Source organism: Nicotiana tomentosiformis, chromosome 2, assembly GCF_000390325.3.
Source record: "Nicotiana tomentosiformis chromosome 2, ASM39032v3, whole genome shotgun sequence".
NCBI classification, from domain to species: Eukaryota; Viridiplantae; Streptophyta; class Magnoliopsida; order Solanales; family Solanaceae; genus Nicotiana; species Nicotiana tomentosiformis.
This window is the reverse complement of record NC_090813.1, coordinates 31591538-31611577: the sequence shown is the minus strand read 5'-3', so window position 1 is coordinate 31611577 and position 20040 is coordinate 31591538. Positions and strand designations below refer to the sequence as shown.

The following is a 20040-nucleotide window of genomic DNA, read 5'->3' as shown; positions in this document are numbered from 1 at the left end:
GCTTGTCATCTTCCGGTGGAACTTGAGCACAAAGTCATGTGGGCTTTAAAGAAGTTGAATCTTGATTGGGATGCAGTCGCTAACTTGAGGGTTGCACATTTGAATGAATTGGATAAGTTCTGGTACCATGCATATGCAAGTTCGTCCTTGTACAAAGAGAAGATGAAGTACATGCATGACAAATACATCCAAAACAAGGAGTTCAAGGTGGGCGATCTCGTGTTGTTGTTCAACTCACGATTGAAGATGTTTCCCGGAAAGCTGAAATATAAATATCTAAATAGAGTGGTCCCTTTGAAATTATGGGTGTGATACCTTTTGGTGCATTGGACTTGAAGAAAAAAAATGACGAGGTATTCCAAGTCAATGGTCACCGAGTGAAGCATTATTTGGGACAAGCTGATGATGGCCACGTGGTGGCAATTATTCATTTGAAGTGATGGTAATATGTGTCGTGCCGCGATGTTAAATCAGGCACTTCTTGGGAGGCAACCTATGTTTCTTTTTCTTTTCTTTTCTTTTCTTCTTTTGTAGATAGGTGTTGTTTCTGTGCTAATTAGATTTGAAGTGTGTTGTAGGAATGAGTGTGCTTTATAGGAACTGTGCTCAGAAAAATTGGCTAAGTGTGAAAAAAGTGCGGACCGCACAATTGTGGGTGCTAAAGCAGAAGGGAACTGCGGACCGCACAATTACAGTGCGGACCGCACAAATTGAAATGGGAAATTGTAAACTCTCTGAAGTTTGGTCTGTCAAAGAAATGGCCGAAGTGCGGCCGCACACCAAAATTTTGCGGTCTGCACCAAAAATCTGCGATCGCACCACAAATTCTGCGGACGCAGATCATCAAGGCATTTAAGCCTTCATGTAACAGAGTGCAGATAGTGGAAGGAATTCTGCGGCCGCACTCAACCAGTGTCCCTGCAGTTTGATCGTTAAGTATAAATAGTGACCTTAGGGGCCATTGTACATTTTTTTCCCTCTCTGAGCATTCAAAACTCTAAAATAGTGAAATCACTTATTTAATCATTTGCCACACTCAATCCACATCTGTGTTCACTCATTTGCAATACATCATATCTGGTATGCTTCAATTTCACATAGAATTTCTAAATTTATTTTTAGTTTAATTCATAATTTTTTAGGTAGTTTAGGCCATTTGTTAATAGATTTCAATTTTACTACCATGTGGGGTTTAATCTGTAATGGGTCAATTTCTAATTGCTTTATAGGGACTAGGTAAATTGATTTGCATGATTACTTGTTAATACCATGTTGAATTTGTGGAAAAATTGAAAACCCTAAAAGTCTAATCGATTTAGGTATGAAATCTGCGGCCGCACAAGAAATTGTGCGGCCCGCAGAAGTGTGAGATTTAGGGTCTTTGGTCAAGTAAATTCTGTGGCCATACTTGAAATTGTGCGGACCGCAGAAATCCCACCGCGGCCGCAGAAAAGTGTGTGCGGCTGCAAAACAGCCTATTCTCTGTCTTCAGAGAGTTGACATCTTGGGATGTCCAATGTGCGTTCGCAATGATAATTGTGCGGACCGCACTTCAAATCTACGATCGCACTAAAAATTGTGCAGACTGCAGTTCCATTGCTGCAGTCGCAAGTTCAAATTTTGCGGTCTGCACAACCCAATCTGCGGCTGCACTTGTAATTGTGCGGACCGCACTTCCCCACCATGTACTCATGTTCTACATTGTATAATACTGTCTGTATGAATTTGAATTACAACTGACTGCTGCTATTGCTTGTTACAGAAAATGGTTAGATCTCGTGGCCGTGGTGATACTTCAAAGGGGAGGGGTGAACCTTCCAGAGGTCGAGGCAAAAGCACTTTACCCCTCGCCCTCCAAAAGATAATCACCAAGAAAGCTACAGCAGGCTGAGAAATAAATCCAGAGCCCTCCGAATCTAGTTCATATGCCCCATCTCGGGAAGCATCGGAGGGTGACTCAGTGCAAGAGCAGCCTACTGTCCAATCACAGCCACAGCAACCACAGGGAAGGTATCAACTCCGGGACGAACCTTCCTCCTCACATAGCACCTCCGAGGGTTCGGAGAGTGCCAGTCAGGCTTCGGAGCCCTCTTCTACACTTGTCCCTGAGGCACCAACAACCACTATTGATGATAGTCCGGATGATGGCCGAGGGGGTGATACTACAGTTCCGGCCTTGATAGGTCGAAGAAGAAAGAGGTCTGGGAGGACCGTTTAGTGAGTTTACCTGCCTTCACCAACTTTCTGGGTGGTGGCCGGTGAGATCGCTCACTCTTGAGCAACAGTTCCAGCTTAAAGATCTTGAAAAGTATAATCCAGCTGTGTTGAGACAGTTCCGAGAGAGGAATGGGTGGATGTGGTTCACGTAGACAATTGTGGACTCCAAGGAGTAGTTGTTTCGGGAGTTCTATGCCAATGTGGCACACATCAAGAAAGGGACCAAAGTGACAAAAGTGAGAAATATGAAGGTGAGATTTGACCAACACACACTGAACTCCTATTTGGGGTTTGAGGATGTGGAGTTGGTACAGTACTTGGAGAAGCTGGCGTTGGGTGATGCAACTCGCCCATGGCTAGCTGAGCTTCTTGCAGCCCCGGTGCCACCACCACCACCATGGATAACTGCAGGGGTTCCTATTCAGCGGAACACCCTAAATTTTGATGCGAAGGGATGGCAGACCTTCGTATGCAGCAGACTAGACTCGTGCCAGAATAAAACCAACCTACCTATTCCACGGGCAGTTCTAGTCGCCTCTATTATGGCCGGGTACCCGATCAATATGGGTGTCGTGATGTTGGCCAACATGTCAATGGTTGCCATGCAAGATGATACCTCATACCAGTATCCCAACACCATCACTGAGTACCTTACGGATGCACGGGTAGAGCCCAGATATTATGACACGAAGGTTCGGGTGAAGAAGCCCTTCTCTTGGTATTCTCTGATGGATGCACACAACCCAAAGAGAAAGGGTCAGCCGACTACCACCGTATCGGTGGTGGGTACAGAAACAGTTGATATGCCATCCATTTCAGCAGAGCCTTCTACTAGTGCATTTTCCATGCCTCCACCTTCAGCTTCAGTGCCTCCAACCTCGGCTTTGAAGCCGGTGCCTATGCCATCCGCTCCACTCTTTGCACTGCTAGTCTCCCAGATACTGGCGAGCCTCAACAACTGGATGCAGACAGCTACTGCAAACCTGACTGACATATCCAGTCATGTCGCAGCACAGTCATCCTTTCCGGCACCCCATATTCCCCCCCACAGTTGATGAAACTTTGAAGAAGCTCCTGAAAAATCAAAACACGATCATGGCCACTTTAGTGCAACATGGGGCAGTGATCGAAGAGTTGGGCAAAGAGGTAAAGAAAATGAGAAAGTGGCAGGCATCTAAGAAGTCAGTGGATGAGCTTCGGAGCCAAGTTACAAAGCTTGCAGCAGCCGGAGACATTCCATTTGATATGTTGATAGATCCGCACCACCCAGGCCCAGCTCCTACAGCACCTATAACACCAGCTGGCCAGTCTGGGGAGCCAGACACTGCTGCTGACATTGTTGAGGTAGTCCGTCAGATGTTCACCAATCCAGCCACTCCCGGACTTGAGGATGATGAGATCCAATTGGATGAGGCTGAGGTCGTAGCCCCTGCTGGGGACACAAAGATGGCCACAAAGCCATAGGGAGTTTTCTTCACTCTCACCCTTCTCTTACTCTTAGTTTGTTAAGCATTGGGGACAATGCTTAGTTTTATTCAGGGGCGGAGTGAGGGAGGGTGGAGTTTCGTTGACATATTCTGATGATTCTGTATTTTGATAACTATGAGATATTTGGCCTGTAATTAACTTATTACTAATTTTGTCCTCTTTCTCATTATGTATATATTCCCTTTTATCTCTCATTATGTATATTCATTTATCCTTCAATAGTTCTTTTGTTTTATAGCTTCTTTATCTTTATGTTTGTCTTCTTTTTGAATTAGTAGTTTCTTTTTGATTTAATAGCTTCTCTTTTTATCTTAGTGGATAATAAGCCTTTGATTTTTTTAATGCCACGGTTCTTTCCAAAGGTGGTTTCTGTGTGAACCCGGTAGCTCTTCCCAATGATGGATGGCGTGACAACCTTCTTAAGGGATTGAGTCCATTTTTGGTGTTTAGGTAATAATAGTACTAGTAATAAATAAAAAAAGACCTAATTGAGTCATACTCGAAGAGTCAAACATGCTTCACTTGATACCAACACACTTAACTGTATGCCTATGGTTAAAAACAAGATTTTTGGAAATAAATAGCTCTTGTTAGTGACCTTGTGACTCTTGTGTTGACTTAAGCTATCATTGAGTGGTTTTACCAAACTATAGTGAATTTTAATATTGAATATAGTCGTTGTGGACCCTCGACTCTATCCTTTTTAACAATCCAGCTGCGTGATAGGTGAGATGTTGTTGTTGCAAGTCCAAGTACCCATGTGAATGGTCTAGAACTTGCCCCGAATATGTTTCTAGGCAAAACTTTAAGTTTTGCTTGGCTTGAGAAGTAATTGTAGGCTCTACTTGACCCGCTTGAAGTTTTCCATGGCCCACCAATGTTGTTATCCTTAGTCAACCCATTTGAGCCTAAAACCTTTCTCATTTGATAACCATGTTACAAGCCTTTACCCATTTTGTCGTGACTTTCTCTTAGCACCCGAGCTTTCCTTAACACTCTTGTGAAATAATTGGCTAAAAACGTAAGTTTGGGGGAGAGACGAGGAACTTGAAAGAGGTATCAAGGCAAAAAAAGAGAAAATAAATGATGAGAAGAAAAGGCAAGAAAAAGGAAGAACAAAAATAAAAATGCAAAAAGAAAGTGAATAAGGTGAAAAGTTGAAGGGATTCAAAGAAGAGTAATGAGGAAAAGCATGGAAAAAATCAAAGAAGGAGAAAATGAATATCATGATCAAGAAAGACTGATGTTAAATCTCTCTAGTTCTCCTAAGGAAAAGAAAATGCCTCAAAGAAATGGCAAAGCATGAGCCAAGAAAAGAAAATGGAGTGCTTAAGGAAAGATGAACAGGTTCTATCATAGCATATCCAACCTTAGTCCAAAAGCCTTCATTGTATTCCGAAAAAGCCCTACGTGATTTCAAGCCGAGTGAGCTTACATTAGTAGTGATCTACATGAGGGTCAAGCCTATGGTACTTAAAGTCGTACTTGCGATATTATTTTGAGAGAGATGAGTGAACCTTTTGCAAATCTTTGGATTGAGCGCTAAATTCTTAAGTGAGATAGGCAAACGGAGAGTAGAGGAGGAGGAGTTTGGGATCCACAATGACCTACATAAAAGAGCGAGCTTCTTTGATAAATAAAGTCAACTCTAGATGCTCAAGTGTCACATTAGAACTAGTTGTGCTTAAAAATTTAACTTTGTGCCTTGTTTATAATTCATAAGTGGGGATTTTGACTACTTATTAGTGCCTTTTAGCTTTCGTTTTAGTCCAAAAGCATTTAATTGTGTTCCTGAAAACTGATAAAATGTGCTTAATTGCAGGAATATTGGAAGATGAACTCCAGAGATGAAATCCAACTCAAGAAGGAGTAATCTGAACTCAAGGACAAAAAAGGCACAAAATCTCAAAAGTGTGGACCGCAGAATATCATCTGCGGCCACAGGATATGAAGGAAAATCCATCAGAGACTGGTGCAATGTGCGTTCCGCACATGAATTATGCGGCCGCAGAAGCTGGGTCAAGAGCAAATTTTAGAGAACCTGCATTTTAAGTCCATCTAAAGTGCGGACCGCACAATTATTGTGCGGTCGTAGAAGAAGAGCTATGCAGCCGCAGATGCAATTGTGCGGACAGCAGAGGAGCAAGATGCGGACTGCAGAAGGAGTGCATTGCGGCTGCTATTTAAAATTATGCGGCCGCAAATTTCCAATCTGGTCAAGCTGAAGAAAAGTGCGGACCGCACATGGAATTGTGCGGACCGCACATGGAATTGTGCGGCCGCAGAACCTCCGAAAGGGCATTTTTGTCTGAAATCTCCAACCTTGTATAAGTAGACAAGTTTCACATTTTTAGGTCAACTTTTGATATCAGCTGCTACAATAGCCGTTTCCTTTTACTCTTTTTAGTAGTTTTTCATATTTTGAGCTATTTGAACATAGATTTTATCATTTTAATTAGCGATATGAGTGTAATTATCATTTCTTCTTCTATTTCTTCCATTTCAAGCATGAGTAGCTAGATTCTTACTAGGGTTGTGACCCAACCCTAGTGTGTAAACTTAATGGGTGTTTAATTTATTACTTGTTTATGGTTGGGCGTTTATTATTTAGCCTTGTTCTTGCTTTTAATTGTGGAATTAATGGTTGCAAATATTAGTTCATGCCTATTTGACTTGGTCTCTACTTGAGAAAGAGAGACTTAGTCTAGGAAAACTTGGATAATAAAAAATTGGGTCAATCGAGAGATTGATAAGCCCAATTTAAGGGTTGAACCTAGAGATAGTAACAACCCGACTTGAGCTTTTATCAATCGTTTTGGTCAATACACATTTGGACTTGAGAAATCCAAATTGGGCAAAATCACTCTCTGACCGAGAGGTATTGAGTGGGTAATTAAGTGTTGATAGCTATAATATACCCCGACGAATAAAACAAGCTTTAAAGTTTATATCTCATTAGGCAAACACCTAGGTGAAGGTCATAGCCCTAGGTCTTTTCACAACATTTGAAAAACAACAAAAATAATTTTCTAGTTTTATTTCTTAAATTGTAATCGTAGTTCAAATTAGACTTTAAAACAACCCAATTTTGTGGAAGTGCAAATTTAGATATACAAACTCACACGCTATGATATATACTACTAACTCCCATACATATAGCTCCATATGGAATTCGACCCAGACTCTTGTTAGGTATTATTATTGCATTGACCGTTTTCATAACCTCGAATTGAGGTGTGAACTTGGAGGAGATCAGTTAGATGAGATCTACATCTGTGAGATCGTCCGTCTTCACGGTGTGCCCGTGTCTATCATTTCTGATCGAGGTACGCAGTTCACCTCGCACTTCTAGAGGGTCGTACAGCATGAGTTAGGCACACAAGTTGAGTTGAGCACAGCATTTCATCCCCAGACAGATGGGAAGTCTGAGCGCACTATTCAAATATTGGAGGATATGCTTCGCGCTTGTGTTATGGATTTCGGGGGTTCTTGGGATCAATTCTTGCCGCTTGCGTAGTTTGCCTACAACAACAACTACCAGTGTATCATTCAGATGGCTCCCTATGAGGATTTGTATGGGAGGCAGTGTCGTTATCTAGTTGGATGATTCGAGCCGGGGGAGGCTGGGTTGTTGGGTACAGATTTGGTACAGGATGCCTTGGATAAGGTCAAGATTATTCAGGATCAACTTCGTACCACTTAGTCTAGGCAGAAGAGTTATGCCAGCCGTAGAGTTCGTTATGTTGCATTCATGGTTGGAGAGAGGGTATTGCTCCGGGTTTCACCCATGAAAGGTGTGATAAATTTTAGAAAGAAGGGTAAGTTGAGCCTTAGGTATATCGGACCCTTTGAGATTCTTGAGGGAGTGGGTGAGGTGGCCTACAAGCTCGCATAGCCACCTAGTTTATCACCATTCCATCCGGTGTTCCATGTGTCCATGCTCCAGAAGTATCATGGTGATCCGTCCCATGTATTAGATTTTAGCTCAGTCCAATTGGACAAGGATTTGACTTATGAGGAGGAGTCGGTGGTTATTCTAGCCCGGGAGGTCCAACAATTGAGTTCTAAGTTTTATCCTTCAGTTTGAGTGTAGTGGAGAGGTCAGCCAATTGAGGCAGGCACGTGGAAGTCCGAGTCGGACATGTGGAGTTGATATCCAGTTCTTTTCACCAGTCCAGATACTTTTCTATGTCCGTTCGAGGACAAACGTTTATTTTAAAGGTGGAGAATATGATGACCCGATAGGTCATTTTCAGTTTTAGACCTCATTTATTTGTTTTGAAACCTCGATTAGCTCCGTTTAGCCTTCTTTGATTTGCGTGCGCAGTCCGTGTCTTTGTGAAAAATTGAGAAAAATGTGAAATCGTGCCTTAAAATTCATTTGAGTTGACTTCGGTCAACATTTTGAGCAAACAGACCCAGATCAGTATTTTGACGGTCCTGGTGGGTTCGTATCATGATTTGGGACTCGGTCATATGCCCGGAATCGAATTCAGAAGTCCCTAACATGATTTATCATAATTTGTTGAAAACTAGAAGTTTAAAGGTTTAAAGAATTTATAAATTTGATCGTAGTTTGACTTTGTTGCTACCAGGTTTGGATTTTGGTTCCGAAATTTAGTATAGGCTTGTTTCATTATTTATGACTTGTCTACAAAATTTAGTGCAAAACGGAGTTGATTTGACGTGATTCGGACGTCCGGTTGAGAAATTGCATGTTCTTGAGTTTCATTGAGAATTTCATTAGTTTTGGCATTTGATTCATAGTTCTAAGTGTTGTTTTGGTATTTTGACCGTGCGAGCGAGTTTTTATGATGTTATTACACTTGTGTGCATGTTTGGTTTGGAGCCCAAGGGGCTCGGGTGAGTTTCGGATAAGCTACGGAGTGATTTTTGACTTAGAAGCATAACTGGTGCATGTTTACATCTGGTGCTGGACTGCAAATATCACATTTGTGAGGTCTCGCTCGCAAATGGCGAGCCTCACTTTTGTGGAGGATACTTCACATTTGCGAGCATGGGTTGGCCGGGCAGGACTCGCAATTGCGAGGAAAAGTTCGCATTTGCGGACATAGCAGCGATCGCATTTGCGATCCAAGAGTCGCAATTGCGACTCAACAGTGTTAGAGCAGGCTTCACATTTGCGAAGTAAAAGTGCGCAATTGTGGAGGGTGGGTGTTCGCAATTGTGAACGAATTGTCGCATTTGCGATGACGACAGGCTCAGGGACTTCTTCGCATTTGCGAGGGGTTGATCGCTTTTGCGATCATCACAATTGCAAACTATGTGTCGCAATTGCGATAACTGCAGTTGGGTAAAAGAGGGGGAAAACAGGATTTAGTTCATTTCTTTCAAACTCTCAACCCTAAAAACCCTAGAGGTGATTTTCCCAAGAGATTTTATTCCTATATTCATTGGTAAGTCTTTAATCTACTTCTTTTCAATTACCCATTACATTTCATAAGATTTCAATATCAAATCTAGGATTTTCATGGTAAAAATTAGGGATTTGGGTAGAATTAGGAGTTTTTGTAAAATTGGGATTTAGACCTCGAATTGAGGTCGGATTTCGAATTGAATTGCATAACCGGGCTTGAGAGTGAATGGGTGATCGGTTTTTGGTCCGAACCTCGGGTTTTGACTAAATGGGTCCGGGTTAACTTTTGTTGACTTTTTCAATAATGATCTAAATTGAACCTCTTTCATTTGTGGGTAGTTTCTAAGGCTTATTTTGAATCGTTTGGTTAATAATTTTCTAGATTTGTTTGGTTTGGAGGCTTGTTCGAAAGGCAAGGTCGTGGTTGAACTTTGAGTTGATTGCGGAGTGAGGTAAGTATTGGGTCTAACCTTGATTTGAGGGAATTAAGAACCCTTGAGGTATGTGCTGTGAATTACATGTGTAGTGACGTATATGCGAGGTGACGAGTGTATATACGCCGTCAAATTACTTGTTTCCATGCTTTTTTGTATTTTATTAATTACTTTGTTCCGTGACTTAACCGTTACATTACTTGTTTTTCCTATCTTCATTGCTTAATATTATGTCTTGTCTTCATGCCTTAATTGCTACATGCTTATTTAACTTCCATGCCATAATTGCTACTTGCCATTTAGCATTTCTTGTATCAAAATGCCCATCCCCTCCCTGATTCCATACTTATTTACTACTTGTCTCGATTTGTTTCCCCCATATATCTAAATTATCCTTATAGTTTCGTAATAATTGTTGTATTCATTGAAGTAGTTTCACTTGTACATATTGTTAAAAGTAGATACCGTTGAGTTGGTAAAGTTGAGACATCCGAGTAGTTCGAGCCTCGTGATTATCATGTTGTTCTCCACTGCTCGTACAATTGTTCTCTTGATATATGATTTCTTGTAAATCTTAGTTATTGAGTTACTATTGTTAATTGACATTGTTTGGGGAGCGGGTTGCATGCCGCAACAGAAATTGAAAAGAAATGAATTGAAAAGGCGGAATAAGGATGGACTATGATATTGACAGATGATTATATGGAGGGGTCGGGTTGCGCGGCACAACGGATTTGTTTAAAGTTTATATTGTGGGATCGGGCTGCACGTCGCAACATATTGATGAAAGTTATATTTGTTGTGATTGTTGAATTGGCCTCGGTTGTTGAGATGAGTTACATGACTGGTTATTCGGGACTCTACTGGTTGATTTGAGTTTCGTTGATATGAGTTACCTGCTTTACTTATATTCCTGTCTTTCTGTTGTTATTACTATTATTGCGTACAGGTTAATGTAAGTGACTCGCCTTAGCCTCGTCACGACTTTGTCGAGGTTAGGCTCGGCACTTACAGAGTACATGGGGTCGGTTGTACTCATACTACACTCTGCACAACTTGTGCAGATACCAGAGTTGGTCCCAGCGGCATACCGTAGACTTGCTCGGATCCAGCTACCCATAGGAGACCTGAGGTACTGGTGCACGATGTCCGCAGCTCTGAAGTCCCCTTCTACTTCTTTTAGTTGTTCATTTGATTCAAACAGTTATATTTATTTCAGACTATTATTTTTAGTATCTTAGATGTTCATGTATTCGTGACACCAGATCCGGGGTTGTATTTGAATTTTGTCACTTATTAGCTTATTTATCTTGTTTCAGACTATTCAATTTCTTTATTGTCATCATATTTGAAGTTTGTTAAAAATAATTAATAAATACATCTAACGTTGGCTTGCCTAGCAAGTAAAATATTAGGCTCCATCACGGTCCTTAGGGTGGGAATTCCGGGTCGTGACACATTTGATTTCTCTTTATCGGCTTGAGCCTCGTCGAACATAGACTTTGTGTGAGATGGAGACTCTGCGATGTTGATGACATCATTGTTCCCTTCGGAGTGGGGGATAGTTTCTTGAGAGGCTGTAGCCTTTGACTTTTCTTCTAGCTCCCGAGCTAAAGAAGGATTGGCCTCTCGGCTACCTTCCCCAGCTGTCGCATGATCTCCTTCGTCAATGGTCGACCCATGAGCGACGAACTCTAGTTCATCGTATTCGTGGTAATCCCTAAACCAGAAAAGGGAGTCAGGATTCGGTACCCTAGCTTGGGTACTCTTTTTATTGCTTTTCTTGACCCGGACAGCTACCCTCTTCTTCTTGACCTCGGCGTCCGGAGATCCCGAGGATTTCCTCTTTTTCTTCTATTCTCCTCTTATGCAACAACTCCGGGCTATTCCGAAGCGGAGGGTCCAGCAACCTAGGACGGGGCCTCGCCCTCGTCCAATGGCCGAAGCTCAGTGGTCTTGGGCAAACCTATAAAAAGAAAAAGACTTAGTAGAAATAAAAGTTAAGTATGAAAGTAGAATTATTCGGGAGGAGGGCTCACCGTGGGAACGGGCCTCCAACTTGACCTTTGAAAGCTTGTGCCATTCGCGCTCAAAATAAGACATCTGTTTACACATCCCCTCGATCTACTCCTTGAGGCAGGGGACTGCATTGGGAACTTGGATGACCATTGCACAACAATGGGCACAGACAATTAGAAAAAGAACAAAGGAAGTATCAAGTACTCATAAATGAAGGGAAACTTATGGGCTAACTTCCACTTTTCAAGGAACGGTTAAAATTCGGAGGGAATGAGGTCTTCGGTTTTCACATGAATGAACCTCCCCTGCCAACCTCGATCTCGATCTTCATCTATGCTCAAGAACGGAGCTTTGCTTTCTCGACGGACGAGCTTGATCAACCCCCTCAAAAAACTCGGGGACTGTAAAGACGAAGCAGGTGGTCGAGGGTGAACCGAGATGCTTCGATGTTATTGACGAAGTGGCAGAGGAGGATTACGATCCTCCAAAAGGACGGGTGAATCTTCCCAAGGCAGACCTCGTACCTTTTGCAGAAACTGAGAATTATAGGGTCCACCGGGGCAAGCATGAAGGGGTAAGTGTAAATACTTAGATAACCTTCCACATGAATGGTAATGTCTTTGTTGGGCCCAGGGACGACCACCTCCTTACCCTCCCAGTGGCAGTCCTCCCGAACTGTAGAGAGTGTATCCTCGATAACGGAGCATATGTACCTCCATGCTCCCTCGCCTCGGTCCTGTTGACTGGAGACTTTCTCGACTTTGAAGTCGTTCTCAATTGAGTAGCCTCCGGGGATGAAAATTTTCAAAGGAGGTTTCGGGGCCACCTCGGCATCCATGACCGGGTTGGAAGTTGAAGGAGCGACATGTTGAGGCACAGATTTGGACATTTTTGCCATCGGGTTCTGGAAAATGTGAAGGTTTGAAGGTGAGGATGAAGATTTGAAGATAAGGATGAAGGTATGAAGGTCAGATTTGGAGATTTGAGGAAGGAGTATGAAGATTTGAAGATGAAAATATGAAGATCCGGAAAATAATATATGAAGATTGGAAGGAGTTAGGAATAAGTGAAGAGTTCGAGGGTAAGTCAAGGAGTTGCGGAATCGGAAAGTAAAAAAGTAAAAAAGAGATCGAAGCTTTTATAGAGAAAGGGTAATCAATGCGTGACGTTTCGGATTCGGGGATGGTCAACTGGCGGCTGACACGTGTCCGAAGTCAGAATGACGCGACTGATGGGACGTTTTGTTGACCCGTCAACTCGGTTCTAGCGTACGGAAGAAGGAACCAGAGTTAATTTATCGCTTCCCATCGCTTCGATAAATCTACTCTCCGAGAAACGAGGGGACTATCTGTGTACGGGTAAAATTGGAGTCAGAGTTTTCCCCGATGTGAAAACGGAGGAGAAGCATGGCTCGGCGTGATTATGATCGAGGCCCAAGAACCCCTCGTATCGAAACCCAGAGTAACAAACGATGTATCTGAGGTCCGGTATAGTGAAATAACGGACTAAGACCAAGTATAGCTTCTTGACTTCGGAAAACACAGAGAACGGTTAAGCACGACAAGTAGAGGGCCATAAAATTCTCCCTCAAACGGATATTACGGCGCGAATTCCGTCCGGTATCAACTATAGATCGATATTTACCGGAAAAAGAAGATTTTTATCTTATTTAGATTTGTACTGGGACTGAAATTTCCCTACTGTATAAAGGGAAAGGTTTTCTTTATTCTAACATACTGTGACACATAAATCAAAGCAATAAAAGCTTACTTTTATTTTCTAGCTATTGTTCAAAGCATTATTCATTTATTTTTTTCTTCACTCGCGACCGAACTTGTATCGAAGGTCCAACCGAGGGTGGATTCCACTGTACAATCTAAAACGAGGCTTGGTCACTACATTGTGATTGGTTTGATCATTTATTTTGGCTTTAACTCGTTTATCTGTTGTTCTTAATTATTCGTATTGAATTAAACCACATATCCTTTAAACTGCGGTAATTGTGAGTAGTCGATGTGCAACCATTGCTGTATGTATTGAAGAGATTAGTGTATAACTTTGGAGAAGTGCCCGAGGGATTTAAAATTAACAATATATTCAGAAAAAATAAGAAAAATGGTTTAACACTCTAAGACACGATCAACTAAATAAAAATAAAATAAGATTATTATTGTACTAAAGCAGGAAACTTCATTGTAAATCGTATTGTAGGGATACATCTCATATGCATTTCCGAGGCATTTTGTGCATGAAATCTTTTTAAAAAAAAGTTGTTTGTGTTTCAATAAAGAAGTTTCTACTTTCTTCAGATTTTGTGAAGGGTAGTCATAAAATATTTAGCGGATAACATTGAAGGAATTGAGTAAGCAGACTGCCACAGTAATTCAGACGCCAAAAGGTACGGTTAATCATAACTTTATGCTGTGCGATTCGAATTAATCAAAGCTCTAATATAAATATCAACCACCGAGTAAAAAATCAAAAATACGTTAATAAATGAAAGGGATTAAAGTAGGTCGAGATCGCAAGAATTATGCAAGCTTTGTTTATAAGTCAACATCAACAAAAGAACTAAGCATATATCCTCTTTTCAACCAAAAAAAAATAACGACAACAAGTATTATTTTAATCATTCATCATCCCTCACGTTTGCTCTTGTCCTCACCTCCAATAACAGAGAAGGAAAAGAAAATGAAATAAAATTGAATGATGTGAAAATTAGTTAGTTATTTGTTGTCCTTCGGGAGATGGAGGTTTGTGGAGTTGTCTCGTCAAATACAAGCTACTAATTTTTCAAAGTTCAGACATCAGACCAGCTATACTAATCGTAATTTCCATAATTCAAACTTAACAACTTTTGTTTTTGTTGGTTCAAAAGAGTAGTATATTATACATTACTACTATAATTTAGTAATGTTACATGCCATTGTGGATTTACAGTATATAGTTCCACTTTGGTTTGCTCTATGTAATTATGATGAATAAGTGGATTTTTAAACTTAGCAACTTGTAAAATAAAACAAATAACCAAATCTTCTTGTCCCCACCTCGACCTCCCCCTCCCCAAAAGAAGAGTTGTTTCACCAAATTTTGAAAGAAAATTGTTAATGAAATTATGAAATGAAGAAGATAGGACAGGAATTTGAATTTACGTTTTTATATTTCGCGTGCGAGGGAGGAGAGTAATCATAATATTGCACAACATTTTTAGAGGATAACAAGATAATATACCCACCAGTCAGAGTAATTGTGGTTGCTAAATTGGTGTCTGTATCACTTAATGATCGCTATCTGGAAGATATTATACATTGTTTCAAAGCTAAGCTTAACCTAATCATCTTCCTCTCCCCAACCCATTCCAAAAAGAAAAATATAAACGATAAACTAAAAGAGAAAAAATTCAAAGAAAGATGAGAAGAAAATAAAGGAACTCATGTACTAGTGGGTTGCTTGGACTTGGTATCAACTAACTCAACACTCTATATTGAGAAGGGAATTCATCTGCTAGCAGGTGGTAGATATGTTTCACTTTCATGTCGAATAGATCAAATTTTGCAGTTCATCTTAATTGGCTGTAATTACCTCTGTTCTTAAATGTCATCGAGTGCGATCTCTGCTCGTTGAAGTAATAGATACTTGAAACTTAATCAAAAGTTAAGACCGGCACTAAAATATTAACACCTTTCTCATTTGTGGTATGATAACTCTTGAACTGGCAAAGCCGACTAATCCCAAATAAGCTTTTTCAAAAGCGATGGCTTGCTTGTAATACCAGAAACAGCAGAAGAATAACCCAGCATTTGAGCCTTAATATCAGTTTCAAACAAAACGAACATGGAGCAGATGCACCAAAAAAAGGTATCTAAGTGGATTTCCAGTTTCTCACCCAGAGCAGGATTCAAAAGACTTCGCCATCTTAGGAAGTGAAATAGAAACAGAAATCTCTAAGCATAAAACTCGGAAACAATGAAAATAATGCTGAAAAGATGCGCAAATATAAGTGTACTAATTCTCCGGAGCAGGTTGGGTCAATCCATACCGTAGGAGCAACCTGTTCAAGGATTCCGGTGAGTGCACGTGGTATTTGACTTTACCATTGGTTTGGAATACCTCTGCCAGTTCAAGCTTCTCTGAAGTAAGACTAGTGCTATCCATAGTCTTACTAAGCACCTTCAGAACAAGTTGAACAGCTTCCTCCCTTGTGATGTCATCCTTGTAGCCCTGCTTCAGCATTGACTGTGCTGGTTGATTGTTAGCCCCAATCGCTGCAGCTTTCCAACCACCATAATTGCCGCTTGGATCACTCATGTACAGTTGAAAGCCATAGTTCTTATCCCAGCCTGCAAAAAGAAATGAAACACCAAATGGGCGAAGCCCACCAAACTGTGTATAGCCTTGCTTGGTGTCGCACAGAGACTGAACTAGCTGTTCAACAGGCGTTGGTTCTTGATAAGCATAAGTATAGCGCTGAGCTTGAACCCTAGCAGTGTTAATGAGGATGTTAGCATCTGACATTATTCCAGCTACAGCACAGGCAACATGGTCGTCAATCTTGTACATCTTCTCAGTTGATGTTGAAGTCTGAAGAAGCTTTGAAGTTACCTTCTTTTCACCTACCAACACCACACCATCTTTAGCTAAGATACCTATTGCACTTCCTGCATTTCCAATAGCTTCCATTGCATATTCAACCTGATATAAACGACCTTCTGGGGAGAAGATAGTTGTGCGACTATCATATCTTCTTGACATTGTGAATTCTGCAGCAAATACCAAAAAATTCATAGAATCCTGTCAAGGTTTCATTGTGTAACTTATAGTGGCCATGAGGCATGAGTTCTAGAAACTTCGAAGATTAAATTTGTGCAACCAAAACCATCCAACAAGAACTTTCCACTACAAAGAATTGTAAGCACAACATACTCAAGTGGCTGATGCCGCAATGAAACACACATTTTTAAACTGGATATATTTGATGCATGGAGCAGTACGGGGAGAGGAAGAGGGATTAACATATGGTGTTCATCGACTTTGAGAAGGCTTACGATAAAGTGCCAAGGGAGGTTCTGTGGAGATGTTTGGAGGCTAGAGATGTATGTTCATGTGGCTTACATTAGGGCTATTAAGGACATGTATGATGGAGCTAAGACTTGAGTGAGGAACGTGGGAAGGGACTCAGAACACTTCCCAGTTATGATGGGGTTACATCAGGGATCAGCCCTCAGTCCATTTCTATTTGCCTTGGCGATCTACGCGCCACATACAAAGAGAGATGTCGTGATGCATGTTATTTGCAGATGGCATTGTTCTGATTGACGAGACGCGAGGCGGTGTTAACGAGAGGTTAGAGATTTGGAGGTTGACCTTGGAGTCTAAAGGTTTCAAGTTGAGCAGGACCAAGACAGAATACTTGGAGTACAAGTTTAGTGGTACGACTCAGGTTGTGGACGAAGAAGTGAGGCTTGATTCTCAAGTCATCCCTAGAAGAGAGAGTTTTAAATACCTTGGGTCGGTTATACAAGGGAATAGAGAGGTCGACGAGGATGTTACACATCATATTGGGGCAGGATGGATGAAATGGAGGCTCGCTTCAAGTGTTTTGTATGATAAAAATGTGCCACCAAAACTTAAAGGTAAGTTTTACAGAGCGATGGTCAGACCGACTATGTTATATGGGGCGGAGTGTTGGCCAGTCAAGAACTCTCATGTCCAAAAGATGAAGGTGGCTGAAATGTTGAGATGGATGTGCGTGCATACCAGGCTGGATAGAATAAGAAATAAAATTATTCGGGACAAGGTGGGTGTGGTCCCTGCGGAGAACAAGATACGGGAGGCGAGACTTAGATGGTTCGGGCATGTGAAGAGGAGAGGCGCAGATGCTCCGGTGAGGAGGTGTGAGAGGGTTGGCCCTGAAGGGCCTAAGGAGAGGCAGAGGTAGGCCAAAGAAGTATTGGGGAGAGGTGATTAGGCAAGATATGGCGTTGCTCCAGCTCACTTAGGACATGACCATAGATAGGAAGGTGTGGAGGTTAAGAATTAAGGTAAAGGGTTAGGATAGGTCGCCTAGGGTTGTCAATGTCTGTGACAGTAGCTTTAGTACATATGTTAGTGTTATTTATGTATTTTCGTATTCCTTGACTTCTGTGATTACTTGTCGTTACTTTCGTTCCGGCATTCTGATGGCAGTACTCTGTTTTAGTTTTGTATCTTTGTATTTTTTGCTTCGGTTTCTAATTGGTGTATTTGTTGCTGCTCTTCCTTTTATCTTTCCTAAGTCGAGGGTCTTCCGGAAATAACCTCTCTGCTTTCTTGAAGGTAGGGGTAAGGTCTGCGTACATACAACCCTCCCCAGACCCCACTTGTGGGATTACACTGGGTATGCTGTTGTATATACTTGATGCACGAACCGGAGCTACTTTGACTGAAGAGTTGATGGAATCACAACTACATCATTCACTAAATCCTAGGCAACTCTATGGTGATTTGCATTTCATATCAAAAGAAAAATTATGATGACTTAAACGACAAAATCACAAAATTCCTTTTGTTTAGCACTTCTACATTAGTGATACTTATATTGGCTAAGCTACCTTGTATAGGCAAGGTAATGCAATCAGCATTTCTGCATGTTGTGCATTACTCTGTCCACTTAATCAGGGCATCTAGTAACCTGATAGTTCTGCAACTGTGGGTAGTCTAACTTTTGTGTAGCAGATAGCATTCACACTCTGATTCAAGAAAACATAGTGAAGGCTGTTCATAAAATTGAATCCAAAAAAAATAAAAAAATCTTGACGCAGCTCTTTAAAGCAATCGAATGGCAGCCATGCCTTCGCAGCCTTACGCGCTGCAGTTTTGCTACTTTTGAACAACTCAACCGCCTGGCGTGGTCACAGGCTCAATGTGATGGATCCGCCCGGCATGGTCACAGGCTATATCACAATCCGCCCAGCGTGGTCACAGGCATAACAACACAATCCACCCGGCGTCAATGCTATGATTTCTCAAAGAGACATTGAACCGCAGCATATCAAACACAGATTTATAGCCCAATAAAAAGGAATATAACCCACATTGCCTCCTCTTTTTCTTTTGTTTTCGGCTCTAACTTTGGCTTCTGGCCAGTCTTCATATGCAATAAACTTTATTTTTATGCTCATAACCAAATTTTCCCAAACTTTATCAGCTTTTTCTAGTTGTTCACGCCTTTCCATTTATAGCATTTAAGAACTCATCATTTTTTCTTCAATGTCACAACAGAGCCATGTCCATAAGAGCCAGCCACAAAGTTTGCATTCATGATGAATAATACAAGCTCCAATTTTCATGTAGACTCACCATAGTAAGGTGCCCCGTTCAACACTTTCACTTTCATAATCATTTCACTATTGAACTTTTAAACTCAAAAGAAAAATAATAATAAATTGAGCTTTTGAATTCAGGCTTAGTCATGTCGGTACGCTTTCATTAGTCCAATATTTGTAAGAGTTCATCTAATATTTTCAAGGATTAGTACATCAGTAGATAACTTCTAAGGTTAGAAAACCTTGTTTATTGAACATCGGAATGAGACGGATCAAAATGGAGTAAAACACATAATGAGAATTCATACCGCCGACCTCAACTAGCTTAGGATTGACGCTAAAATTTTCTTTTTTTTTATGACGGTGGTATCGGGGGCCAGCTTTCGCAACTTGACTATTCCACCGGGTAGCTACAACCTCCCACCGGCACAAGTACCGGGTAACTTTGAAAAAACACATCTAATTTTCTTTTATCAAGTTAATTCGCCTAGATTATCAGTGTTTTTTGTTTGTTGTCGAGCTTTTGAAATCAAACAAAGTATCTTCTTTTATGATGCATAGTTGCTTTAATTTACCCAGCAGCTCTCTATAATGATCCATTCTTCTAACCATTTCTTAACCAAAAGTTCTATCGCTCTCACAAAAACTATTACCTTAAGCTTTAAAAAGTTTCATGTAAATAGATGATGCATTCTACACTAAGCTAAAGGTATAAAGAGTAGATATGTAACCTAATAACACTAAATAAACAAGTAAAGCATAATGAAAACGAGAATATCTTAAAACGAGTCACTAAAATTTAGGCAAAGAAAGAAATGAGAACTTACTACTGGATTTCGCCGGGGAAAGGAATCGAGAGAGGTAAAATGGTCTCCAACTTGGCCAAGAAGAAACTTCAGCATAATTTGAAGTAGTGAGAAATTAAGAAGAATTTGGATCCGAATTAAGAGTCCGTTCAACCCGCTAGCAGAAATGTGGGCCTGTAACTTTGAAATCTATTGGCCCAAAGCCCTTCAATCCAAATTGGCCAGATATCGTTTGATTTGGGAAATATTCCGTTTCTAACATAATCTACTAGAGATGGAGTAAATCCTGAAAATTATATATTTGGAATTTTTTTTTATGTACAAACTGTAAATAGATTTTTTAGAGTAAAACAAATAAAGATAAGATTATTTGGCTGACGTAGTTTTTTTATGAA

General features: G+C 40.9%; 1 protein-coding gene across 1 annotated transcript; it reads right to left on the bottom strand.

The window, feature by feature from the left end:
* Positions 1-15314: 15314 nt before the first annotated feature.
* Positions 15315-19905, bottom strand: LOC104089780 (proteasome subunit alpha type-4-like). The gene is made up of 2 exons (XM_009594745.4): positions 19667-19905; positions 15315-16295 (listed from the first exon to the last, which is right to left on the bottom strand). Exon 2 carries the CDS (start codon positions 16285-16287, stop codon positions 15541-15543), a length of 747 nt encoding a protein of 248 aa, XP_009593040.1. The 5' UTR covers positions 16288-16295; positions 19667-19905; the 3' UTR covers positions 15315-15540.
* Between the last annotated feature and the right edge of the window lie 135 nt (positions 19906-20040).